General features: G+C 45.2%; 1 protein-coding gene across 1 annotated transcript; it reads right to left on the bottom strand.

The window, feature by feature from the left end:
- Window positions 1–1,816: 1,816 nt before the first annotated feature.
- grm6a (glutamate receptor, metabotropic 6a) lies at window positions 1,817–24,849 on the bottom strand. The gene is made up of 12 exons (XM_041237102.1): window positions 24,770–24,849; window positions 21,485–22,123; window positions 14,277–14,493; window positions 13,656–13,791; window positions 12,932–13,086; window positions 12,608–12,748; window positions 11,905–12,105; window positions 9,998–10,137; window positions 7,552–8,175; window positions 6,910–7,221; window positions 4,531–4,765; window positions 1,817–2,869 (listed from the first exon to the last, which is right to left on the bottom strand). Exons 2-12 carry the CDS (start codon window positions 22,040–22,042, stop codon window positions 2,823–2,825), a joined length of 2,766 nt encoding a protein of 921 aa, XP_041093036.1. The 5' UTR covers window positions 22,043–22,123; window positions 24,770–24,849; the 3' UTR covers window positions 1,817–2,822.
- Between the last annotated feature and the right edge of the window lie 2,972 nt (window positions 24,850–27,821).

Raw genomic sequence — 27,821 nt, 5'->3', positions numbered from 1 at the left:
AGTGTGGAAGGCAGTGGGTTTGAGGAGCTCAGTGGTTAGATAAAGAAAGCGCTGGGCTGCAGTGTGGAAGGCAGTGGGTTTGAGGAGCTCAGTGGTTTGATAAAGAAAGCGCTGGGCTGCAGTGTGGAAGGCAGTGGGTTTGAGGAGCTCAGTGGTTAGATAAAGAAAGCGCTGGGCTGCAGTGTGGAAGGCAGTGGGTTTGAGGAGCTCAGTGGTTAGATAAAGAAAGCGCTGGGCTGCAGTGTGGAAGGCAGTGGGTTTGAGGAGCTCAGTGGTTTAGAGAAAGCGCTGGGCTGCAGTGTGGAAGGCAGTGGGTTTGAGGAGCTCAGTGGTTTGATAAAGAAAGCGCTGGGCTGCAGTGTGGAAGGCAGTGGGTTTGAGGAGCTCAGTGGTTAGATAAAGAAAGCGCTGGGCTGCAGTGTGGAAGGCAGTGGGTTTGAGGAGCTCAGTGGTTAGATAAAGAAAGCGCTGGGCTGCAGTGTGGAAGGCAGTGGGTTTGAGGAGCTCAGTGGTTAGATAAAGAAAGCGCTGGGCTGCAGTGTGGAAGGCAGTGGGTTTGAGGAGCTCAGTGGGTTAAAGAAAGCGCTGGGCTGCAGTGTGGAAGGCAGTGGGTTTGAGGAGCTCAGTGGTTAGATAAAGAAAGCGCTGGGCTGCAGTGTTGGAAGGCAGTGGGTTTGAGGAGCTCAGTGGTTTGATAAAGAAAGCGCTGGGCTGCAGTGTGGAAGGCAGTGGGTTTGAGGAGCTCAGTGGTTAGATAAAGAAAGCGCTGGGCTGCAGTGTGGAAGGCAGTGGGTTTGAGGAGCTCAGTGGTTAGATAAAGAAAGCGCCGGGCTGCAGTGTGGAAGGCAGTGGGTTTGAGGAGCTCAGTGGTTAGATAAAGAAAGCGCTGGGCTGCAGTGTGGAAGGCAGTGGGTTTGAGGAGCTCAGTGGTTAGAGAGAGAAAGCGCTGGGCTGCAGTGTGGAAGGCAGTGGGTTTGAGGAGCTCAGTGGTTAGATAAAGAAAGCGCTGGGCTGCAGTGTGGAAGGCAGTGGGGTTTGAGGAGCTCAGTGGTTAGAGAGAGAAAGCAAGCAAGCGCTGGGCTGCATTTACGACATTCGCCTGCGAGCATTTCTAAGGTCAGAATGTACCTCCGCACAAAGCATAAACCCTGGTGTGCATGAACTTTTAAAAATCTTAATCACAAAAAAACAACAACACATTTTCTACTTGAACCACGCTTTTAACTCACACGAAACACACACGACCGAGGTTGAAGTCAGTTCATTTTTTTTTTATTTTGAGGTTTGAGAATTCGCAGTTGAAATGCCTTCCCTATAGCCTGTAATTAAAGCCACTTATTTTATAATGCAGTTTCTAAACTTTTTTACTTTGCTAATCATTGGGAACTAGATTGAGTTTTACAGACTGGTTTCAAGATGCAGATGGAAACAACATTAGCAATTAAACTCCAATGAGATAAGACTTCTTGAAATTCAGTCTAGAATATTTTATGGCGTAAAAATCAATCGGGTTCAGTTCATTACATTCCATAATTTTTCTGCAATTACAGTACATAGTTATATTATACAGTAGCTCATGTAATTATATATTTCACTCAAGCAATCTCTCTTTCTACCATACATCACAAACAGATAATACAAAAGGAAAATAAAAACATGCGGAGATTTGTACACCTAATTTCCTTACAGCTCTTGTCTGAATTTTAGGATAGAGAGATTTCTTTAAAAAAAAAAAAAAACCAAAAAAAAAACAACATAATTTTATTTAACATCATGCATCATCAAACTTTGAAACTACCAAATGATATTACAAAAGTCTACCGGAAGCCATAATAGCAGCACAGTAGCATCTCGTGTTAGATTTTTAAAATGTCTTAATTTCTCGGTTTTTCCTTTAAGGTACCGAAAACTACAAAGCGCTGGTGTGTAATTCAATATGTGAGCCTAACATTATCCAGCAGGCTTCCTTCGACTTTATGAAGCGGTTAGGTGTCCTGAGGTATTGAGGATTCAGGCTTCAAAACACATTTGTATTTTAATTACAGTCAGTATAATTTTTTTTTTTTTTTTTTTTTTTTACAGTTGAAAAGAGTTCAAAAGTATTTTCGGAGGGTAAAAATTGCAACATTCCCTTGAAGTCTTAACAAATACTGTACAATCTTTAACGGTAATGTGATTTAAAAACAGCCTTCTGGTTTAACTGCACTTCTTTGAACTGCTGTAGAGCCACGCGTGTTTTCTGCATGGCTCGGCTTAGCGCGTTTTTTCCACGCCCCCCCCCCCAAGGCATCACACTGATTCTGCAAATTGATTACGTTACTTATAACATTAACTTCTTATAGCTTCAATATAAAGCCATGTAGATAAATAAAAAATAAGCAAATGCATTAATAAGTTATAAAAACAGTTCGTTTAATACTATATCTTTTTTTTTTTTTTTAGCGGTTGAATTTGATTCTGGATGGATTTGGAGCTGGTTTTTACGCTTCATCCTGTGTCAGATTGTTCATTTCGTTATTGTGAATGGCTGCCAAGACAACAGGGATTGGACCATTATCCTGGAAAACCGAAGGATATTGCATGCTGGGAAGATGCCAACTTTCTTCATGTCATAAATTATTACTCTTCATCGTTATTATAAATTCAACGGTTTATCGTTTCTTTTCACGTCTGGTTAGATGTGCTGTCCAGCGGCGAGGATGTCATCGCATCTCTTAGTGCATTTTTGGATTCTCTCCCACTGGTCTGTGCTTCTGTTCTTGGCTGGGCTGCAGTGTTTCGTTGTGTGTTTGAACCCTTGTCCATCTCTCTCGCCGCTGTCGCTAGATATCAGGGTTGCTGTAGTTGATATAAGCCATCTTGGGAGCTCCTGGAATTAAAAAAAAAAAAAAAAAAAAAAAAAAAAAAAAGATCACAAATCAATTATGGGTGTATCCATTCATCGTGTATCGCCTCTATTGCTTATAGATATATATATATATATCTATATATATATATATCTATATATATTATATATATATATATCCATATTCGTATCATGACAAATAGTACTGTGGTCGCATCGCAGCCGCCCCTACAATCAATAACGAAGCTTCAATATACTCTTACAAAAAAAAAAAAAAAAAAAAAAAAAAACGACAACCAAATAAACTAGGCTTTGCTTCCTCCAGACCCCGGGAATCTCAGACATGGTAATGAAACTCCACAGAAATTTCCTTCAGAAATGCGGAGCGTTCTCTAGGGAAGCATTATAAAGCACAGAGAGGTGTGGTGAAGCATAGGGAAGCATTGTAAAGCACAGAGAGGTCTGGTAAAGCACAGGGAAGCATTGTAAAGCACAGAGAGGTCTGGTAAAGCACAGAGGAGCATTGTAAAGCACAGAGAGGTCTGGTAAAGCACAGGGAAGCATTGTAAAGCACAGAGACTGGTAAAGCAGTCCCTGTCGTAAACATTTCGTGTCTCGCTATCCAGACCAACATTTGCGTTGTCTCCTCGTACATTTCGTGATCCTCCAGACCAACACATTCAATAATTAATTAAAGCATAGGGAAGCATTGTAAAGCACAGAGAGGTCTGGTAAAGCACAGGGAAGCATTGTAAAGCACAGAGAGGTCTGGTAAAGCACAGGGAAGCATTGTAAAGCACAGAGAGGTCTGGTAAAGCACAGGGAAGCATTGTAAAGCACAGAGAGGTCTGGTAAAGCATAGGGAAGCATTGTAAAGCACAGAGAGGTCTAGTAAAGCATAGGGAAGCATTGTAAAGCACAGAGAGGTCTGGTAAAGCATAGGGAAGCATTGTAAAGCACAGAGAGGTCTGGTAAAGCACAGGGAAGCATTGTAAAGCACAGAGAGGTCTGGATCAGTCTGGCTAAGTGCTTTCCCCCCTACACTGCATTTGCCCTTTGCCGTTCTCATTGGCAGTCCACGTGCAATCAAGTTTTTTTTTAATTGCATCATTCCGTCACACGCTGAAATAAAGCGAGCTCAGCTAGTACTTATTAAAAAAGAGCGCTCCAGTTGACAAGCCAATAGATATTTATCAGCAACAAGAAATCAAAAACGGCCCCCGCGACGGCTGTCAATCACAGTGACGGATGACTTGGCTTACATATCCCAAAGAGCGCAAAGGGAGGAAAATTTAAAAATCTACGAATAAGCCTCTGAATCTTAATTAGAATCTGAGTTGCTACTGTATTTAGGTTGGTTTTATATTAGAATTTGCTAGTCCAAGAAACCCTAACATTGCCTTGCTTGTAATTTGCAAAAAATCGTGTTTTATTTTCTGCACTGCATTTGTTTAGAAATACAAAAAAAAAAAAAAAAAAAACAGTCAATATACTGCCAGATAAATCCCTAGTGCATGGCGAGGTCTGTCTGTGAGACTTCTAGCAAAAAAAGAGAGAGAGAGAGAGAGAGAGAGAGATCTGGGTACTTACTTGGGTTCGAGGGGGGGAAGGCGAAAGGCAGGAGAGCAGAGTTCTTGGAAGGTCTCATAATAAAAAGGTCCATACATACTTGCGCTGCTACTTACTGTCCAGGCTCTCCTCGGGGTTGGGCTCCCCGTTCTGCTTCTCGCTGGCCTTCTGCGAGAGTCTCATAGACATGGTGGCCACCTGGGCCACGGCCTTGAAGCTGCGTTTGCGCTTCGGCACGTTCTGCTCAGGATGGAAAAGGATCACATAGACCTTCGGCAGGTACAGCAGCCCCAGGGACACGGAGGCGCTGAGGCTCATGGAAACGGTCAGAGTGGTGGTCTGGATGTACATCTGAAACAGCAACACGGAGTCAATCAACACGGGCCAGGTCAAACAGACCAGCGTTTGGGGCTCCAGTGCCTTCATCAGTGTTATTGAAACTAAACTGAGTCAAGCAGACCAGCATCTGGGCTCCAGTGCCTTCATCAGTGTTATTGAAACTAAACTGAGTCAAGCAGACCAGCGTTGAGGATGTAGTACCTGCATCAGTGAGCTTGATAAAACATGTTGTCTACTTAACTTCTGAGAAGTTTCACTTTAGATGAATATTAAATCAATGACCTGTGCGTGCGTGTGCGTGTGTGCGTGTGTGTGTGTGTGTGTGTGACATTTGGGTGTGTTGGTGTAGCTTGTGTCGTACGTGCGAGTGTCTGTGTGTGTGTGTGTGTATGTGTGTGTTTGTGTGTGTTTTAACTAATGCGACGCACAAAAGGGGTCATTGACAAGCATCGTGACCTCGGACAATAGACCATGGAAACAAAATGTATTTGAAAGATAAATAAAGTGAAAATCCCTTGAAGGTAAAAACCCATTTATCTTCAGCTTGGCTGTTTCTGTAAAAAAAAAAAAAAAAGCCCATTATATAATAAAAGCTATTTTCCGACATTCCTTGAAGAGGAAATGAAAGGCTGCACATTTTCCATTGCGAATGGCATAAATGCATGCATGCGGTTTTGTATTATTAAATTCTTTATTGCTTTGTGTTACTTCCACGACAAAGAACACAATCTCCGATTACCTTTCTTTTAAAGAAAAAAAAAAGACAGAAGAGAAAAGTTCCTTGCTATATTTTATCGGGTTTTATTTTTTTATTATAATTACTAGGTTTGTTATAAGATAGTGTTCCATAGAAGAGAATGTCTTCCAAACGACACTGGAATTACGTTCCCTATTTGACTCAGTGTTGCAAAGATTTTTGCATCATAAAGTCAAATGAAACCGTCTGAATAACGTTACGTTAGCATACTTGACAAATTGAAAAATGGGACATTTCAAAATCTATCATGAAATACTACTGAGCTACAGTTATGGCTTCCGGTAGACTTTTGGCGATATTGTTTGTGTTGATTACTTGATTACATGATGTGGCGAGCTTGGTGTTAAGTTAATTCTCTCAGCAAAAATTATCCAAAATTATTATTATTATTATTATTATTATTATTAGTATTATTATTATTATTATTATTATTATTATTATTATTAATAATAATAATAATAATAATAATAATAATATATTTATTATAATTTTTTCCTTTTCAGATTTAAAATTCATGTTTGGTTTTACTAATGAAAAATAAAGAATATTTCATAGTAAATCTGATTATTCTCATGGCCAAATTTGATAATCAGAAACCTTTCTTCTTATAAAAGAAATCGAGCAATACATTACAGTTATTAAAATGTCTAATAATTAAAAAAAATACTGTTCAAGTATGTAACTTAATTTTTTTTTTATTGTAATTGTTTAGAGCCCACCCCCTGGCTCTCTTTATATTTGTACTCTGTACTACATAGTACTAGACTGTTTTTATTTATTTTCCTTCTGTATCTTTGTTTGTGTTGTTCATTGCATTAAAAAAACAAACAAACAAAAAAACCGTTTCTGTTTTACTCTACACACATGCCTATGACAGAGCTCCAACAATTCTTGGGGTTAGAGCTCCCTCCCGACCTGTGAGGGCGCTGTGTAAAAGGAACACAGTACCCTTAATCAAATGGCATGGCAATTTCTTCCACAGGGTAGGTGGAAATCTGTCATTTAGGAAGGGGGCGGGGCTATGGCACCCAAGCTCGGTGGCTCGGACTGGAGAATGCGGATTGGAGGAGTGGATGCGCTCGTTAACCTAGGGGGGTCATGAGCCAGGGTATAAATAGGGGGCGTAGTGAAAGTGATCTGTTCCTTGATCCATGATTTAACCTTCTAGGAGTCTGTGCTGCCATATTGTGAAACCGTGAGATTTTGTCCTGTGCGTGTTAGTGTTTGTTAAAGGTTGTCTGTTCGTTAATAGACTACCAGTAGCACGATCCGGAGGCAGCATAAACCCGGACTTTCGCCCTCTACACCACTAGCACTTCTTCGCTGTCACCAGTAATTGTGTTTAGTGTTGGTGTGTCAATCTGGGCTTGTGGGTGCATTCTTTGTTTTTAGAGCATACCTTCTCAGTGGACTGAGCGGTCCCAAAAAAGATAGGCACGAACGCCAGCCAGATGATGCAGGTGGTGTACATGGTGAAGCCGATGGGCTTGGCCTCGTTGAAGGTCTCCGGCACCCCGCGGCTCTTCACCGCGTAGATGGTGCACGTCACCATCAGCACGATGCTGTAGCTCAGGCAGCAGATCAGAGAGAGGTCGGACATGTCGCACTTCAAGATCCCGCGGGCCAGCTCCGGGTTCGGGGGCCGCTGCTCCTCGTAGTCGACGGTAGTGTGAGGAGGAATCACCCCGAACCAGATGAACACCCCCAGAACCTGCAAGGAGAGAGAGGGGGAAAGGTCAGGGGAGTACAGTACCAGCGAATCAGGAGTGTGTATTGGTTGTTAAGGGGCGGGACAAACCAAAACTAAATCTTCTCATAGATAGTAAGTATTTGTACAGGAAGTATAACTGAATTAAAAACAAAACCATCTATAAGTTTATTGAAAAAATACCTTCATGTTATTGACAGTGGCGTTTATTTGAGGACGGCCTCTATTATAAAGCTGATCTATGACTAAGTTAAAGTAATATGGTACACAACAGCAGGTAAAGCATGACATTGCTAACTTTTATGCACTGCTATGATTGGACCCGGCTCTCACCTGCAAGGAGACAAGGCTGAAAGTGATGCTCAGCTGGGAGGTAGGGCTGATAAACCTGGGCGGGGTGACGGCTTTCTTGCCCTGCTCGAAGATCCGGTAGATGCGGTTGGTTTTGGTGAGCAGCGCCGCGTAGGTGATGCACATCCCCAGACCCAGGAAAAGCCTCCGGAAAGCACAGACCGCGGCTCCCGGCTCGGCGATCATCAGAAAAGTGATGGCGTAGATCAGGAAGATCCCGGTGAGCAGCACGTAGCTGAGTTCCCGGCCGGACGCCCGCACGATGGGCGTGTCGTTGAACCTCACGAAGGTGCCAATGACCAACGAGGTGGCCAGGATGCCCAGGATAGCCAGGAACATGGGCAGCAGGGCCCAGGGCGAGTGCCACTCCAGCTTGACGATTGGCGTGGGGAGGCAGGCGGTGCGGTTCCCGGCCGGGCGCATGTCTAAGGGGCACATCTCGCAATTGAACTCGTCCACCTGGTAGCGGTAGCCGTCGCACAACTCGCAGTGCCAGCAGCATGTCACCCCCTTCACCATCTTCTTGCGCTCCCCCGGCTTGCAGGGGAAGCTGCAGACGGAGTCCGGGATCGTCTGCTCGCTGCCCGACCACTGCATCTCCTCCACCTGCAGGGGAAAACGCACGCGTCAGCACACAGGGTCCACTGAGGCAAGGCTGCCAGCTCCAACAGCACTCTGGGTACCAGGACAGCGATGGGAATAAGACTCCCTTTGCATAGAAGTTTGATCCATTCCTGTTTTTGCTATGTGTTTGTAAGACACACCTGAGCTTGTTACCTAGACACACCTAGGCTCACTGAGCTGGTAGTAAAACCTGGACTGGGTGGGAGTGCTGATTTTATTGGGACTTATTTTGATTGAACTAGTATTTGTTCAGAATTGGCTGTGATGAGATGCAGGCATGAAAGTCTTACACCTGTCTTTACAAATCCCAGACATAACGTTTCATAATGATGTGTCTTGCACAGAGATTACCCTCAAGCGCTCACTCTCACTCTCTCTCTCTCTCTCGCTCTCTGAGTCAGCCAAATCCTATTACTGAATTTGTTGAAAAGAAAACGTCAAAAACCGAGACAGGTTTTTTTTTTTTTTTAAAAGATGGTACTCTGGGTTCGTGCTTTCGGTTAATTTGCATAAATTTACATAAACGGCAAAAGGCAAAAAAAAAAAAAAAAAACCTGTTAAAATGAATTAACATTTTTGGATCATTCTTTAATTGATTTAAATCTTTGACAGGTCTAAATATATATTTCCCGCAGTGCTAGACTGAGGAGGCTTCCTGCGCTGTGAAGAGGTTTTGATTTTTATCATACTCATGGGTAATGTTTTGTTTCCTCTGTTCAGATCAAGCCACTGTTTGGATGAATTAAATAAACCGCACTGTGCTCAGCTAACAATTGCTAATTGACTATGTAATGTGTCATTTGAATTTAAACATTATAAGAAGCTGACATGGACATATGGACACTGGACATAGTAACTGAAGTTAGAGACAAGGACAGCTGGACATATTGACTGAGGTAGGCTGTGTGGTCCAGTGGTTAAAGAAACAGGCTTGTAACCACCGATTTGTGAACATCCACTTTGTCCTCCAGCGATTATTTTTAATTCTTATTATTTATTATTATTATTATTATTATTATTGAGACAAAGACAGCTGGACATATTAACTCAAATTAGCATTCTCAAAACTACAGAATCGTTTAAAGGAGAGACAAGCTAATATTTTATTAGTCCTGTTATAATATTAATAATATAATTTACATATTTTATGCTAGTGTTGTATTTTTTATCATTACTATTGCATGCAATGTGTTTTAAGGTCAGGTTACAGTATGATAGCCTTTCAGACCAGACCGCAGTCCGATTGGAGATGTATGGAAAGAGAAAGGCTGTTAGCCCAGTTTGCATGACTCCCAGATCACTGTCAGACCCGTTGCCTCTTCACACTATCCCACTGTAGAGACCGGCTTCACTTCCAGCTTGATTAGCCACAGTGTGCGTAGGGAACAAGCTCAGGTGTGTGTTATTGTCATCCCTGTTATACGTGCATGAATATCGTATGAACACAGACACTATATCCAACTTGGCAACACTTTATATGAAGACAATGCTTATTGGTGTTTTATAAATGTATAATAGATGTGTAATAACAATGTTATAGAGCGTTAATAAAACATTATAGATGGTAAACCATAAACTGAACAGTCTGTCTGTCTCTCACACTCTACATGGGTTGCATTAGTCTTCACCAATCACACACGCTCCTAGCCTGTAGACGTTTGGGATTCTTTTTGGCTCAGATCCACAAATATCTGAATCGTTCGTGCATTGCCCGATCATGCCCTCTCTGGTCTCTATTGATGTTGTTCAGAATAGGGCCATCCCCTTGCTTCCCTGAGTCGCGGGTGGAGGCGGGGAGACTCACGTTCAGATGCAGGTGGTTAGTCCACTGTCCGATGACTCTGTAGCCGGGCGAGGAGGTGTTGAAGAGCTGGTACTGGAAGATATCATACCGCCCGGGGGCATCTCCGTTCTCATTGAACATGACAGTAGTCCCAGAGCTGCCTACAGAGACACAAGAGAAAGAACACCAGATAGTGTCTTCAAAGGACACACTAAAAGAAACCTCATAAATTCAATAGCAAGCGTTTCCACTAGAAGCCTTTCTGTTGCACTTGATGGTTGTAGAAATTTGTTTTCAAGGTTTGTACATGCACCCTGCTTTTAGGGGACAAACAGGTACTTGAATGGACTTGGAGATGCCAGCATCAGCTGCAGGGTAGACCATACCTTGACCACTGCAGGGATAGCGTGGCTTCTCTGGGAGTCTCCAGGTCACAGCTCAAGAATTATGTGGCTGCCGATTCTGAACCTGCGCTTAAATATCCCTTCTCTTGTCATCCTACAGTCAGTCGTTATCTGCGCGAAGCATTCCCTAAAAAGTCGCTAATAGCATTGGGCTTGTTTGGTACATTTCCCCCTAGACTTCCTACTCTCTAAGTAACTTCTGCTAACTAATTGTTAATTCCAAGTTTCATGACCGCAATTGGGTGTATGGAGAAATGCAGGTGTGCGTCTCACATGAAGTACAGTACAACGCTGTGGCTAAAAAAAATAAATGATGTTCATTTTTTTCATTTTTTTTTTTTAGTATGTCTCAATTCTAAAATTCTAGGGGGATGCAAAACTTTTTGCCAGAGCTGTAGATTCCCTGCAGGGATAACAAAAAAAAACAAAAAACCTTCACGAAACTCGCTTACAAGAGTCAGTGAAGCAGCAGCAAGATGCTGTGAATACAAAAGTCAGGGGATGTTCTGAAGCACATTAACTTCTGTCGTCAGCCCCCAGTGCCCCCCCCCCCCCCCCCCCCCGCTTTCAAACACGCTCCATCTGCCCCTGGAGGCACTGTCTCCAACCTTCATTAGCGGAGAAAGGACATAAAAGAGAATGAATGTTTATTGCATTATTATTAAGAGGAACGTTGCACAGAGTCAGGAGAGAGGGAACGAGGAGGTCTAGCGGAAGAGAAGCTGCCTAAGGCAGCAGGAATTTAGTTTAAAATCAGTTTGTCAGCTGTACTGCTGCATAATTGGAACTCGGTTTCAGGAGACTAAGTTTCAAGCCACTGCACGTCACGCCAGGGGAGATTTAAAAAAGTTCTGAGACCAAAGAGCAGCTCGGACCTTGACGGGCTCTGCTGGGCTGAAAGGTCCCTCGTCCATAAATGTTCTGGTGTTCATATTGTGAACAATGCTGGAATTGTTTCATTAAATGGGCACAGCCAATGTATGCTCACCTAGGGTATAGTTTTGATTAATGCACCAGGCACATGCTGAGACAAAGGTAATCTTTTAATCCAGCAATGAATTTAGGACTAAACCACAGATTAATCTTTTCAACCGACCAATATTAGGAAAATAAGGTTGCGTTTTTGCACTTCTGAGAGCGGTAAAAGGTAATCAAATTGCAGTTCCCTTTCAAGTACGAAGTGTGGCCATTACTGGATGGGTGTTTACCTCTTAAAGACCTGTATCCTGGTTATTGTATTGTTGTCCGCCTGTTGAAGGACATTGTCCCTCTCTGCAAAAGCCTGCTTGATTTTTTCAGAGACCAGGACAAAGGTCACCAATCCTGCCTTTTTATCTCTGCTTGCCATGTCAACCAGGCTTGCGATAAAGAACGTTTTCCGTTCGCCTCGGTACTCGGATGTAAAGGGAAGGATTGATTTTCTAGTTTCGAAATCGGCGCATGTCTGAATTTCTTTCCTACCTGCCAATTCAATACTTCGGAAAGGCGAGTGAGAGTGTCAGCGTGATTTGCAGGGTGGCTCACCGTTGAAGGTGACGGCACGGATGTAGTGGAGCAGCAGACGCCCCTCCACTGGGTCCATCCTTTCGCAGACGCCCGTGGCTCCTGGGCAGAGGTCCAGGTGCATGTTGTGCAAGGCGTGGGCCATGGCGTACACTGCGTCGATCACAAACTGCACCTTCCCCTCCTGCTCATATGGGGAGTCTCGACTGATCTGTTCCTCCCCTGCCCGGAGAGAGAGAGAGAGGGAGGGACGGAGAGAGAGAATTCTATTCCTCTGAGTTCTTGAAAGCAGTGCAAAATCTATGACATCATTAACCCCAGAGCTTGTCATATATGTATGTTTTTCAGAGTAAAAGAGGTTTAAAAGGCATTGAACTGCAAAAGGAGTACCTAGTACCTAGAACCTTTTCATGATATTTTTCTTATGAGAGAGAGAGAGAGCGAGAGGGAGAGAGAGAAAGGCAGAATTGTTTCACATTATCTTTCGTTGTGCAATGTCTGAAATACATAAGAAAAATATATTCTTTTTTTAAATTGTGCCATCTGACAGCACGGTAAGAGGTGACAGCGAATCAAAGGACAGAAGACCACACCAAACTTTTCCTACAGAGAATGAGACAGACAGACAGACAGACAGTGTCGCCTCACCCTTAGCTGCGTGTGGCAAGGATTTCGCTGAGGTGAGAGACAGACGGACAGACAGAGGGATGCGGCGTTTCCTCACCCGTGCACTTTCTCTTCCCTTCTTCCAGTTTGATCCCGGGTCTCGTCAGCTTGCACTTGAAGTCGTCCTCCCAGAACTCGGCAAACCAGATGTTTCTGCGATTATTCTCCAGGGAGCGCGAGGTGAAGTACTGATCAAACCCTGCGCCAGAGACCGGACACATTATTTCAAAGTCTAAAACTGAAAGCATGCATTTTGGGATTGTTTGTAGCTGGAGCACACTGTACGATGCATCTGTTTGTAACTTTGCACAGCGTTATATAAAATTACATTTTGTATTGTCTTGTAACTTAATGAAAAGAGCTTCAATTTAGTTTCTCTTACCCTCAATGGAGGCTCTCTTGGGCAGTATAGTGACCGCTCCTTCTGCTACATCCTCCTGGTCAAGGATCGGGGAAATCTTTGAGCCCCAGCTGTCCGACCCCACGAACAAGAAGTGGCCGGTCAGGTTGGCCTTCTTTGCAGCGTGCAGGACGCGCCTGAGCAGCAGTAAAGAGAATCAGGTTTGCATTCATAAGCATTTTAAACAGACTCTCACATTTGTGCAGCACGCCCGTCCCTGTGCGAGCGTGGCTGGGTGACAAGGATGAAGATTTTGACCCCCGAGAAGGAGTCCATCAATATTTAACAAGACTCTGAATGCTATTCAAGGGAACAAGCTGAATCAGACAGAACAGTAGCCAAGGTGTTGCAGGGTAGGTTTGCATTGTAAAGCTCTGGGCAAAAGTGTTACATCACCCTATAGAATGAACTCGTTCTGCTTCACAAAGTCGAATGAAAGCTGCTGAATAATGTTACGTGAACATATTGAATTGCACACCAGCGCTATGGGGTTTTTCCATATACTTGACAAAAAACTGACAAAAATTGACACGTGACATTTCGAAATCTAACATGAAATACTGTACTGCTATTATGGCTTCCGGTAGATCATTTTGTAACTTCTTTGATTACCTGTTGTTAAATAAAAGATCTATCTATCTATCTATCTATGTGTGTGTATGTATTTATATATAGTTCTACTCTGTTATGAAAGCCTCACACTCACCTGATGTCGTCCTCGTTTGCAAAGATAATGATCCCACGAGCGTTAGACGTCTCCATCAGCCTTTTGATGATCTTGTCAAACTCGCCTGGTTTGGGATCCCGTGGGATCTTGAGTGACTGAGCAATGCAGAGACCGCCTGTGAAAGCAAAGACACACGAACGAAGAGTTTAACAACAGGGGGTCCCTGGAGAACAGCACGCGGCTGTGCCTTTACCAGGGGAGACCCTAGGGGACCCCCACGCTCCCCTGACTGTGCGACTCCCCCCTGCACACCATGCGGCCGTGCCTTTACCAGGGGAGACCCTCGGAGACCCCTGCGCTCCCCTGACTGTGTGACTCCCCCCTGCACACCACGCGGCAGTGCCTTTACCAGGGGAGACCCTCGGGGACCCCTGCGCTCCCCTGACTGCGTGACTCCCCCCTGCACACCATGCGGCCGTGCCTTTACCAGGGGAGACCCTCGGGGACCCCTGCGCTCCCCTGACTGTGCGACTCCCCCCTGCACACCACGCGGCAGTGCCTTTACCAGGGGAGACCCTCGGGGACCCCTGCGCTCCCCTGACTGCGTGACTGAACATCACTGACGTCAAATTAAACACCTAACCCCCATGCCCCTCGTACCTGCCTCCCTCGAGACCTGCACGAAGGCATCCACTCCGCTCTCGCCGTAGTTCCCTTCCGATGCCAGCGTGGACACGTAGTTCCATCCCATCGCCTTGACGATGTCCACCATCGCCTGCGCCTGGTACGAATCCGGGGGCACCACCCGCGAGAAGAAGTCGTAGCGGTTATTGTCGCTGAGCTCCGGCGCGGTCGAGGCGTAGCTGATCTGAGGAATCTGAGCGCACGAGAGGCGCGGGAGAAACAGAAGAGAACCTGAATTCTATTGGTTTAAACAGGAGATTTTGTTCCCCAATGAGACCCCTTCATATATGTTCCGATAATAAAAGCACAGCACAGTGTAATACAGCATAGGAAAGCACAGATGGGTATGATAAAGCATAGGGAAGCATTGTAAAGCACAGAGAGGTCTGGTAAAGCATAGGGAAGCATTGTAAAGCACAGAGAGGTCTGGTAAAGCACAGGGAAGCATTGTAAAGCACAGAGAGGTCTGGTAAAGCATAGGGAAGCATTGTAAAGCACAGAGAGGTCTGGTAAAGCATAGGGAAGCATTGTAAAGCACAGAGAGGTCTGGTAAAGCACAGGGAAGCATTGTAAAGCACAGAGAGGTCTGGTAAAGCATAGGGAAGCATTGTAAAGCACAGAGAGGTCTGGTAAAGCACAGGGAAGCACTGTAAAGCACAGAGAGGTGTGGTAAAGCATAGGGAAGCATTGTAAAGCACAGAGAGGTCTGGTAAAGCATAGGGAAGCATTGTAAAGCACAGAGAGGTCTGGTAAAGCACAGGGAAGCATTGTAAAGCACAGAGAGGTCTGGTAAAGCACAGGGAAGCATTGTAAAGCACAGAGAGGTCTGGTAAAGCATAGGGAAGCATTGTAAAGCACAGAGAGGTCTGGTAAAGCACAGGGAAGCATTGTAAAGCACAGAGAGGTCTGGTAAAGCATAGGGAAGCATTGTAAAGCACAGAGAGGTACAGTAAAACATAGGCCAAAACGTTGCTGCTTTACAATTGCTGCTCATGTAGAAACCGTCTGCCTGCAGAGGAGAGAGTCTTTGTATATCAGGTCTTGTTTTCTGTGTGGATTCGGTTTTGCACGGGGCTGATTCTGTGACTGGAGAGGAGGGGGCGGTGGGAAAATATAAGTAATTGACATCACTGTTTCTGACAAGGGATCGAGAGCAGGCAGCCAGGCATAGCAGCGACCAGGCAGCTGGCACATCGAGACAGGAGGAAGGGAGAGAGGAGGAGGAGAGGAGGAGGGAGGGAGGGAAAGGGGGGGAGAAGGACGTCAAAATCAATTTACAACCTCGGGGCACAGCTTTCCTGTTAATGAATTAATGAATTAATGAATGGATTTATTTATTACCTGCTGATAAATACTTCTGAAAGGCGATTAGGAGTCAGCACAACCTCACATTACAGCATTGGCAACTCGGTGCATCTCAAATGCAAAACTGAGATCTTATTGTCGAAGAGTAGCGCCAAGGCAAATGATACAGACATGTATAGAGGATCACTAGACAGCCGAAAGAGAGAAAGCTAAATAAATAAGCTAAGTTAGACAAGACTGTACTGATACATCGTGCTAGTGCCGCGCTAATCTCTAGAGGAAAAATCTGACATATTTCTCACACATTCTTGATGAAGAGGGTGTTCGAAAACAGAGGGAGGGAGGGATGAGAAGGGGAGGGCTGGAGAGGGAGAGGGAGGAGAGAGAGAGGGAGGATGTGATAAAGAGAGAGAAAGAGAGAGGAACCCATTTGGCAGATTATCTGTGGGGATTAAGCAGGTTTTTACTGAAATTAAGTTATGCAGCACATGGAGATTCAGGAAAAGTGAGAGAGAGAGAGAGAGACAGAGAAAGAGAGAGACAAGCTACTGTATATCACAGCAGTAAGCCATCTATACAGTGATAGTGAGAGATGGCCTTAATTCACAGATTGGGTTTATACCAAATACAGAACCATAAGCAGACCACAGCTACACTGGCAATGACAGCACACTGTGACCATAATAAACTGTTTACAGAGCTATCCCAATGATGTCATTGTCATTCCTAATTCAAGCGCTTAATCACTGGCTTCTCCTCACCCCCGCCCTCCTGCAACGCCATCGTCGAACACTGCCTGGCGTGCTTAACCCTTTGTGTGCCGGAGAAACTTGGCCAGCATCTTCCATCCCCGTGCTTATCGAATGCTGGCCTCTTAACCTCTTAGCAGCTATGAAAGCACAAGGCTGGCCTTAGTGTCTCTGCATTCACACAGGCAGGCAACAGCACTGAAGTAGTGGTTGTGTATTACACTGAGGGGCAATGGTAGCACAAGTATAGGGCAGCTGCAATGGGGCGAGACTGGTAGAATGGGACCGCAGCGTGCCAACTATACCCTCAGTGATCTTCAATGACAGACAGACAAACAGACAGGAAGACAGACAGACAGACAGCTGCACTGCTAATGATTGTGTATTACCCTGAGACCATGTAGCACAAGTATAGGGCCGCTGCAATGGGGTTACCCCGCTCCTACCATCTTACCCTGGCGTCGCACGGTTGATATGGAGTCACTAGAAGTTACCTGTCTGTCTGGTTTTGACTGTCCTTCTGTCAGTCTGTCTGTCGACAGACGTGACACTGCAAATAATGGTTCTGTATTACACTGAGGGGCAATGGTAGCACAAGTATAGGGCAGCTGCAATGGGGTGAGGCTGGTAGAATGGGACCACAGTGTGCCAACTATACCCTCAATGATCTTCAATGACAGACAGACATGCAACAGACAGGAAGACAGACAGACAGACAGTGGCACTGCAATAATGGTTGTGTATTACACTGAGGGGCAATGGTAGCACAAGTATAGGGCAGCTGCAATGGGGCGAGGCTGGTAGAATGGGACCGCAGCGTGCCAACTATACCCTCAGTGATCTTCAATGACAGACAGACAAACAGACAGGAAGACAGACAGACAGACAGCTGCACTGCAATAATGATTGTGTATTACACTGAGGGGCAATGGTAGCACAAGTATAGGGCAGCTGCAATGGGGCGAGGCTGGTAGAATGGGACCGCAGCGTGCCAACTATACCCTCAATGATCTTCAATGACAGACAGACAAACAGACAGGAAGACAGACAGACAGACAGCTGCACTGCAATAATGATTGTGTATTACACTGAGGGGCAATGGTAGCACAAGTATAGGGCAGCTGCAATGGGGCGAGGCTGGTAGAATGGGACCACAGTGTGCTGACTATACCCTCAATGATCTTCAATGACAGACAGACAAACAGACAGGAAGACAGACAGACAGACAGTGGCACTGCAATAATGGTTCTGTATTACACTGAGGGGCAATGGTAGCACAAGTATAGGGCAGCTGCAATGGGGCGAGGCTGGTAGAATGGGACCGCAGCGTGCCAACTATACCCTCAGTGATCTTCAATGACAGACAGACAAACAGACAGGAAGACAGACAGACAGACAGCTGCACTGCAATAATGATTGTGTATTACACTGAGGGGCAATGGTAGCACAAGTATAGGGCAGCTGCAATGGGGCGAGGCTGGTAGAATGGGACCGCAGCGTGCCAACTATACCCTCAATGATCTTCAATGACAGACAGACAGACAGACAGGACAGACAGACAGACAGACAGACAGACAGCTGCACTGCAATAATGATTGTGTATTACACTGAGGGGCAATGGTAGCACAAGTATAGGGCAGCTGCAATGGGGCGAGACTGGTAAAATGGGACCGCAGCGTGCGAATTATTTTTTTTTTAAATGTTAAAAAAAAGATTGGAAAGTGCCAGCATTCCTGATATGACCAAGGGAAGGAGCGACCCAGAAAGACCCTCGCCTCTGCTCCTGATTTGAGATGATTCGCTCGCTGGCGGACGGGATCTTATCCCTGAACACGCTTCCATGCATGTGCACTGAAAGGATCCTAGTGCACCTTCAGGCCACACCAGTAACACTCCACGTCTCTCTCTCTTTTCAGATCTAAATTGATCCAGCTGTCTTGCTGGCAGCCAGTGGCGCATTGTGAAGGAAAGTGACTGCTCTAATTCAGAGGCTTGTCAGCCCCTCTCTCTGCGGTCATCACTTCTCCTCAGCTCGGCTAAAGAGCTCATTGTGTCGCTAAGCTTGGTGCAAGGAAGCCTCTTCAGAATCTGCGCACGCTGTCGCTTTCCTGAGTTTGCGAAGGCTGGCAGAAGCATCACAGCCTGCTTACTGCAGTCTGTCCTTCCTTGCAATGTACAGAGACAGACAATGCGATTCAATGATGCTTCTGTACAGAGGGGCAATGGTAGCAAAAGTATAAGGCAGCTACAATGGGGTGAGGCTGCCATTGGTAGAATTGTACCGCTGTGCTTTTACTATGGGAAACTTTTATAAGGGTCAGTTTGCTATGGTTTGTTACTTTTATATGCTTTACCAGACCTCTCTGTGCTTTACAATTGCTTTACCAGACCTCTCTGTGCTTTATAATGCTCCCCTATGCTTTACCACACCTCTCTATGCTTTACAATGCTTCCCTGTGCTTTACCAGACCTCTATGTGCTTTACAATGCTTCCCTATGCTTTACCAGACCTCTCTGTGCTTTACAATGCTTCCCTATGCTTTACCAGACCTCTCTGTGCTTTACAATGCTTCCCTGTGCTTTACCAGACCTCTCTGTGCTTTACAATGCTTGCCTATGCAGACTGTAACACATTTCACTGCTGTAGGGTGTGAGTGAAGCCCAGGGGAGAACCAGAGACACCTTTTGTATGGAGTGCAGGGAAGCAGATGGGCTGTTTAACTGTTCAAGAGCAGATTTCCAATAGAAATCTGCACTGTGAATCTCCCTACTGCAAAGTGTAATGAAGCACAGTGAAGGCATGGTAAAGCATAGGGAAGCATTGTAAAGCACAGAGAGGTCTGGTAAAGCATAGGGAAGCATTATAAAGCACAGAGAGGTCTGGTAAAGCATAGGGAAGCATTGTAAAGCACAGAGAGGTCTGGTAAAGCATAGGGAAGCATTGTAAAGCACAGAGAGGTCTGGTAAAGCATATTCAGAAACAAACCGTGGTAAACTAACCCTTATAAAAGTGTCCCAAAGACATTTCAGAGGGCTGGATCTCATCAATATCAGGGTCTAGTGCTGTATATTATAAAGACATTTCAGAGGGCTGGATCTCATCAATATCAGGGTCTAGCGCTGTATATTATAAAGACATTTCAGAGGGCTGGATCTCATCAATATCAGGGTCTAGTGCTGTATATTATAAAGACATTTCAGAGGGCTGGATCTCATCAATATCAGGGTCTAGTGCTGTATATTATAAAGACATTTCAGAGGGCTGTGTCTCATCAATATCAGGGTCTAGTGCTGTATATTATAAAGACATTTCAGAGGGCTGGGTCTCATCAATATCAGGGTCTAGCGCTGTATATTATAAAGACATTTCAGAGGGCTGGATCTCATCAATATCAGGGTCTAGTGCTGTATATTATAAAGACATTTCAGAGGGCTGTGTCTCATCAATATCAGGGTCTAGTGCTGTATATTATAAAGACATTTCAGAGGGCTGGATCTCATCAATATCAGGGTCTAGTGCTGTATATTATAAAGACATTTCAGAGGGCTGGATCTCATCAATATCAGGGTCTAGTGCTGTATATTATAAAGACATTTCAGAGGGCTGTGTCTCATCAATATCAGGGTCTAGCGCTGTATATTATAAAGACATTTCAGAGGGCTGGATCTCATCAATATCAGGGTCTAGTGCTGTATATTATAAAGACATTTCAGAGGGCTGGATCTCATCAATATCAGGGTCTAGTGCTGTATATTATAAAGACATTTCAGAGGGCTGGATCTCATCAATATCAGGGTCTAGTGCTGTATATTATAAAGACATTTCAGAGGGCTGTGTCTCATCAATATCAGGGTCTAGTGCTGTATATTATAAAGACATTTCAGAGGGCTGGGTCTCATCAATATCAGGGTCTAGTGCTGTATATTATAAAGACATTTCAGAGGGCTGGGTCTCATCAATATCAGGGTCTAGCGCTGTATATTATAAAGACATTTCAGAGGGCTGGATCTCATCAATATCAGGGTCTAGTGCTGTATATTATAAAGACATTTCAGAGGGCTGTGTCTCATCAATATCAGGGTCTAGCGCTGTATATTATAAAGACATTTCAGAGGACTGGATCTCATCAATATCAGGGTCTAGTGCTGTATATTATAAAGACATTTCAGAGGGCTGGATCTCATCAATATCAGGGTCTAGTGCTGTATATTATAAAGACATTTCAGAGGGCTGTGTCTCATCAATATCAGGGTCTAGCGCTGTATATTATAAAGACATTTCAGAGGGCTGGATCTCATCAATATCAGGGTCTAGCGCTGTATATTATAAAGACATTTCAGAGGGCTGGATCTCATCAATATCAGGGTCTAGTGCTGTATATTATAAAGACATTTCAGAGGGCTGGATCTCATCAATATCAGGGTCTGCTTTGCATCGCATCTCATTGTAGTTCACCCAATGTTTCCTGAATGAAGAATAAGTGTGTTTCATAGCTGGTATGAAATGCACGTTCTCGCCGCATCTCATCAGGTAGTGACTCTCTTTTAAAGAAACAGTGCAGCATTTAATGATCCTGTGATCTTGTTCTGCATCATACAAAAAAGCCACCAGGACCCTCCCTCCTACTGGGACACATATCACATATTATTATAGAAAGGCGCCCCTCTCTATAATAAAGTGTCAGTATTTTGTCACTTGTATCTCTGATGCAGTCACCTTTAAACAAAGAGATAGGGCACATATTAGGCTCGTGAAGATTCTGGAATGTCCAGGCCTGCGATTTGCATATTCATGAGGTCGTTATCTCCCTGCACAACAGGCTGGGTTGGGCGATTGCAAACGAGCACACGAATATTCCAAAATGAATGAATATTAATATGGCAATACTGCACCACCTCCTTTTGGATTTTCCATACATATTCAATTTCCCAAGCTGCTTAGTTCAGCAGGATGAAATGACTCTAATTTGCAACAGTGTCATACGATAGGGTTGGATAAAAAGTGCAGTCCCCAAGCTATAACTACAGTTCCCAGCATGCCTCCTCACCTGCAGCAAAGGTGAGGGATGCTGGGAGCTGTAGTTCCTTAACTGCGATCCCTTGCAATATGGCATGCCACTGGAGACTCACCGCAAAAAGCCGCAGGACGTTGGCCACCATGATGGACACGGAGCTGGCCGAAGCCCCGATGACCCCCACGACCCTCTCGGGCATCCGAATGAGGGGGGGCTCCCCGTTGGAGCAGCGCACGTCGGACGTGTCTTTCCGGATGAGGGCCTGGACGAAGGTGAGGGACTGCTCCAGGGCGTAGGTGTCCCGGGAGCAGGTGTCGAGGATTCGCGCCCCCAGCGTGATGTTGGGGAGCAGGTCGGGGTCGCTGTTGATCTGGTCCAGTGCGTAGAGCATGGCCTCCATGCGATGGATCCCCTTCTCCTTCTTCACCTCCCCGCAGGGCACCCCTGCCGGACCCTTGGCGTGTACGGGGAACAGCCCCCCTAGAGTGATATCCCCCTCGATTTTGATGGAGTGGGGTTGGGCTGCCTGAATCGCCGGCGAAGCTTGCCCCGACCACGCCCCCACCAGACACAGGAGGTGGAGCCAAAGGGCGTGACAGCCATAGTAGCTCCACCCCCACACTGACCTGTTCTGTGGCAGCGGCTGCTGCTGGCGGCATTGTGACATCACCATTGTGGTTGTCGCGGAGACAGGCTCTCGATTGGTTGTTGGTTTTTTTGGGGGTTTTTTTTTTTCACCTTCTGCGAGAGGAGGCTGCAAAAGGAGAAAATGAAAAGGGTTTTTCTTCACTGCAAAACAATGGGTGAGACGAAGCAAATAAGAATCAGCCACCATGTGAACCTGTTTTAACTGTGACCTTTGGAGGCCTCAAATGAGTTCAATAAACAGGGGCAGGCTTGAGTCACGGAAACTGAACTGCTCCCTCACCCCCCTGAGAGAAAGGGGGCTCCCTCCAGTCCAGGGCAGGCTTGAGGCACAGAGGCTGAACTGCTCCCTCACCCCCCTGAGAGAAAGGGGGCTCCCTCCAGTCCAGGGCAGGCTTGAGTCACGGAAACTGAACTGCTCCCTCACCCCCCCTGAGAGAAAGGGGGCTCCCTCCAGTCCAGGGCAGGCTTGAGGCACAGAGACTGAACTGCTCCCCCCCCTCCCTCACCCCCCCTAAGAGAAAGGGTGCTCCCTCCAGTCCAGGGCAGGCTTGAGGCATGGAGACTGAACTGCTCCCTCACCCCCCTGAGAGAAAGGGGGCTCCCTCCAGTCCAGGGCAGGCTTGAGGCACAGAGACTGAACTGCTCCCTCACCCCCCTGAGAGAAAGGGGGCTCCCTCCAGTCCAGGGCAGGCTTGAGGCACAGAGACTGAACTGCTCCCTCACCCCCTAAGGGTGACCGGGCAGATCTATCTTTCTTTCTTTCTTTTCTCTTTCTTTCTTTCTTTCTTTCTTTCTTTCTTTCTTTGTCTCCACTTCAGTAATCTGCTAAGTACTGAAATGCATTACAATCCTATGAATACATCATTAGTAACACATGAACTAAAGGAATGTCCCGCTTCTTAACAGCCCACTGAACTGAACAGAATTCAATAAATGTGCTTTTATTTTAAAAAAAAAAGAAAGAAAAACACATCGCCATTCAAGCCCTTAACAGCATAGCAGGATTTAAAAAAACAAACGCTACCGCCCCGACTTACACAGCTTAAAAGTTTTTGAAAGAATTATAGATTTTGGTTTGAGAGAGCAGTTCAGTCTCCGTGCCTCAAGCCTGCCCTGGACTGGAGGGAGCACCCCCTTTCTCTTAGGGGGGGGGGAGGGAGGGAGCAGTTCAGTCTCCGTGCCTCAAGCCTGCCCTGGACTGGAGGGAGCCCCCTTTCTCTTAGGGGGGTGAGGGAGGGAGGGAGCAGTTCAGTCTCCGTGCCTCAAGCCTGCCCTGGACGGAGGAGCGTCCCTCCCCTGGCGGTGTCAAGTCAGTTGTCACGAGTTCGGACGGTTAGTTCCTTGGCGACCATGCCCTCGGGGGAAATAGATCCCCCACTCCCTCCCTGCCACTTCTCCTTCGTGGGGTGGGGGGGAGGGAGGGAGCAGTTCAGTCTCCGTGCCTCAAGCCTGCCCTGGACTGGAGGGAGCACCCTTTCTCTTAGGGGGGTGAGGGAGGGAGGGAGCAGTTCAGTCTCCTTGCCTCAAGCCTGCCCTGGACTGGAGGGAGCCCCCTTTCTCTTAGGGGGGTGAGGGAGGGAGGGAGCAGTTCAGTCTCCGTGCCTCAAGCCTGCCCTGGACTGGAGGGAGCCCCCTTTCTCTTAGGGGGGTGAGGGGGAGGGAGGGAGCAGTTCAGTCTCCGTGCCTCAAGCCTGCCCTGGACTGGAGGGAGCCCCCTTTCTCTTAGGGGGGTGAGGGAGGGAGGGAGCAGTTCAGTCTCCGTGCCTCAAGCCTGCCCTGGACTGGAGGGAGCACCCTTTCTCTTCGTGGGGGGGTGAGGGAGGGAGCAGTTCAGTCTCCGTGCCTCAAGCCTGCCCTGGACTGGAGGGAGCCCCCTTTCTCTTAGGGGGGTGAGGGAGGGGGAGCAGTTCAGTCTCCGTGCCTCAAGCCTGCCCTGGACTGGAGGGAGCCCCCTTTCTCTTAGGGGGGTGAGGGAGCAGTTCAGTCTCCGTTATTACAGCTGTGATCAGTAAACTGTTATCCGATCGAGCCCAATGAATTTTTAACGGCTGAAAACCTCCAATTCTGTGGTCAAAAGTTTAGCAGCGCCTAGAATTTTAGGATTGAGACATAATTAAAAAAAAAAAAAAAAGTCTAGATGAACATAATTTAGATATTTTATTTAACATCATGCAATCAAAGAAACTGCAAAACGATAGTATTTCATGATTTCGGAATGAAGTACACGAGAAACTGTAAAGCGGTGTGCAATTAAATACGCCACTTCTCAGCGGGGTTTCATTCGACTTTATGAACGCAAAACGTGTTTAGTCTGACAGACAGTCTCCATGCCTCAGGTGTAACATTTTGGCCCTCTGTGCACAGTAAATATTTAGTACAGTTCACTGTTAGTGCTACAGAATTTGCTTTTGCATCGAGATCAGCTGCTTCGACCCAAAGCAACAGCTTCCCATCGAGAGCAGCATGGGATTCAGACCTGTCAAAACGCGTCTGAAACGACGCTCTCCCCAGCAGCGCTCCGACTCTCCTGCCATCTCCAGCCTGCGCGGTTAGAACAGAAGACAGTGCGCTCTGGTCCCTTCTTTAATTTGGGTTAATTGATTTAGTTAATATTTTTTTTTTTTTTTTTTTGACCTCACTCAAATCAGGTTAGTTGCAAACCGGAATAAGCGTGTTTAACTGAACTAATTATTGCCTTAATTAGCCCAGATTAACAAGTGTTCCAGATCTTTATCCGATGGTGTAAACACACCTAGGAAACGTGGAGGATTGGGGTCTCCAGACCAGGGCTGAGACATCTGATCTATCTAACGCGTTAATGCTGCAGTGTCCTTTTGGGACATAAACAGACAGACAGACAGACAGACAGACAGACAGACAGATAGACAGACAGACAGACAGACAGATAGATAGATAGATAGATAGATGTACACACATATACGCACACACACGCACACACACGCACACACACACACACACAAATAGATAGGACACAGGAGAGCTCTGTGGCAGACATGTATTGACATCTGATCTATCTAACGCGTTACTGCTGCAGTGTCCTTTTGGGACATAAACAGACAGACAGACAGACAGATAGATAGATAGATAGATAGATAGATAGATAGATAGATATCTTGCATATGTTTAAAGAGGAGACACGTTTCTACTCAGGGATACCAAGACATTTACAGCCTGATTTTCAGATGTCTTTTTTGTCAGAGAGCAGAGCAAATTAATTTGTCGCAAAGCCTTTAGAGACTTTTGCTTATAACTGGTTGACTTGCAACGGCGATTGATTTCAATAGGCTGGACTTGCGTTTAACTGGGAAACAGCGAGGCAGAGCACGTGTAGTCGCAACAATTTTAATATTTTAACACAAAGTTAACGAAAGTTCGGTTTCGGCAAGAGGTCCAAACACTGCTACATTTCAAATACAGAAGGATATAACAATAAAAACGTCCAATAAAGCAGCCCAAAAACGATTCTAAAGCGCAAAACAGAGTTCACCCGCTAGTCTCTGCAAGTTGCTTTGGACAGAAGCGTCTGCTGAAGTATTATTATTATTATTATTATTATTATTATTATTATTATTATTATTATATTATTATTAATAATAATAATAATAATATAGCGTGCATATAGAAACAAACCCTTAATTTATTTCAATATAACAATTATCTGAAGCAATGCTAAGTTCTTTACACGCAATATCTGAAAGTTTCTGTACGTTTGACCAGCGTGTGTTTTAGAAAGGTCATATGTCAATTGCGGATATGATTAATATTCTAAAATTAGCCACTTCGAAAGCTTTCTGAACAAGCCGCTGTTCTGAGTCGTGGCATGAGTCAGGGTGCTTAGCGACGCCATCCCTGATAACACATTGAGCACCGCATAAAAGCAGCGCATTTAAAGAATGGCGACGTTTTCATTTCTTGAATCTAAGAATATTGCAAAGTGTGTGCGATCTATTACACCGAGCACGTCTGGGAAGCCACACAACTGATAACGTTTGGGTTTGATTTTGTTCCACATCCCCAGCTGGAATTGATATCTACTCCCACGCCTTACGGAGACGTGCATCTGTGGCATCAGTCAGCATCTTTGCCTTGGGAGACTGGCAGCTGCCTCATCAGTGCACAGGTTGACAGGCTGGCACCCGTTGCATGAAACCTTTATAGTTACGGATATAACCTCTGGGTGTTTGTGAAATCAGACTGATGCAAATCACACAGCTGTGCTATAGTGTCTAAATTCACGCTGTACCAACGCATAAGGGTGCTATGTGGAAATGTTTGAGGGGGTGAAAGATGTGTAGGGTCGTTTCTCCCTCAGCCCTTCCCTCTCATGCTGCAGTGGGGGAATTTGAAGCGCCCCGATAGCCTCTATTGTCGGTTGCAGCTCAGTAGCCCTGTGCCAGCGGTCAGTGTTTAAAGACGACACGGGCAGCTTGTTTTGAAAATAAAGGAAGTGTTTGCAACACAGAAACTACCACGGATTTCTCGCTTAGCAATCTGCGCGTTCCTCGAAGCGCACGCCCAGAAATGCAACCGATCTATCAAACTTTTTGACACAGTTCACCACTTATCTGCTGTCGAAAAGGTGTTTTTGCGACCCGTTTTTCACTTTGCCCATTCTGAAAATCGATGAATTAGCCATGGTGAAGTTACCCGACCACAAACTCCCCCAACGTTGCCATAACGTTGATTGCATACGATATATCATATATTAATATATATATTATCTAGATATATATCTATATATATATATTATATATATAAATATTAGAATACAGAAAGTATACATACCTTAAAATGTTCATCTTCAACTATGTTTTCTGATCACTCGTGTTTTAAAATCACAAAATTAGCGTCTGCTAAACTAAAGCGAGTTCAGAAGGACATGCGTCATATTCCGTAAAAGAACGTTTTAATAAATCAATAAGAAAAAAAAAATGTAATAATACTATTAATATTAAACTTATAGACCCAATCTATACAAATAAACTGGGATTATGATTTCTTTTTTTTTTTGTTTATTTTTAAATAAATATATTTTAAAAATAAAAAGCACCTTTGGTTACTGATTATTTTTAATAGCATTGAATTATACTAAAACGCGATGATTCTCCAGCACAGCTCATATCGAAATCCTTTGAAAGCCGTCGCTAGTGTGCTCTGCCTCTCCTCTCTCTCTCTCTCTCTCTCTCTCTCTCCTCTCTCTCTCTCTCTCTCTCTCTCTCTCCTCCCTCCCTCCCCCCCCTCCCTCTCTCTCTCTCTCCCCCTCTCTCTCTCCTCCCCCCTCTCTCTTTCTCTCTATTTTATGTGTTCCCTAATGGTCCCAGCTTTTAGGATTGAAGAAATTACTGTAACGTGGAATTATAAAAAAAAAAAAAAAAAAAAAAAACAAACACACGCTCCCTAACACATATGCGCACACACAAAGCCTTTTGAGACATCTGATCTATCTAACGCGTTAATGCTGTAGTTTAGGACATAAACAGACAGACAGACAGACAGACAGACAGACAGACAGATAGATAGATAGACAGATAGATAGATAGATAGATAGATAGATAGATAGATAGATAGATAGATAAGATAGATATCTACATGTGTGTGTATAACACACTACACACACACACACACACACACACACACACACACAAATCTCAATCTCTCTCTCTCTCTCTCTCTCTCTCTCTCTCTCTCTCTCTCTCTCTCTCTCTCTCTCTCGTATGTCAGTATGGGTTTACGTTCGAGATGCCAGCGTTGTCACGCCGTGAACCGCTTTGCATGAATTCTCT

This window comes from Polyodon spathula, chromosome 43 (assembly GCF_017654505.1).
Source record: "Polyodon spathula isolate WHYD16114869_AA chromosome 43, ASM1765450v1, whole genome shotgun sequence".
NCBI classification, from domain to species: domain Eukaryota; kingdom Metazoa; phylum Chordata; class Actinopteri; order Acipenseriformes; family Polyodontidae; genus Polyodon; species Polyodon spathula.
The sequence above is the reverse complement of the archived record's forward strand: the minus strand, read 5'-3'. Positions and strand labels throughout refer to the sequence as shown.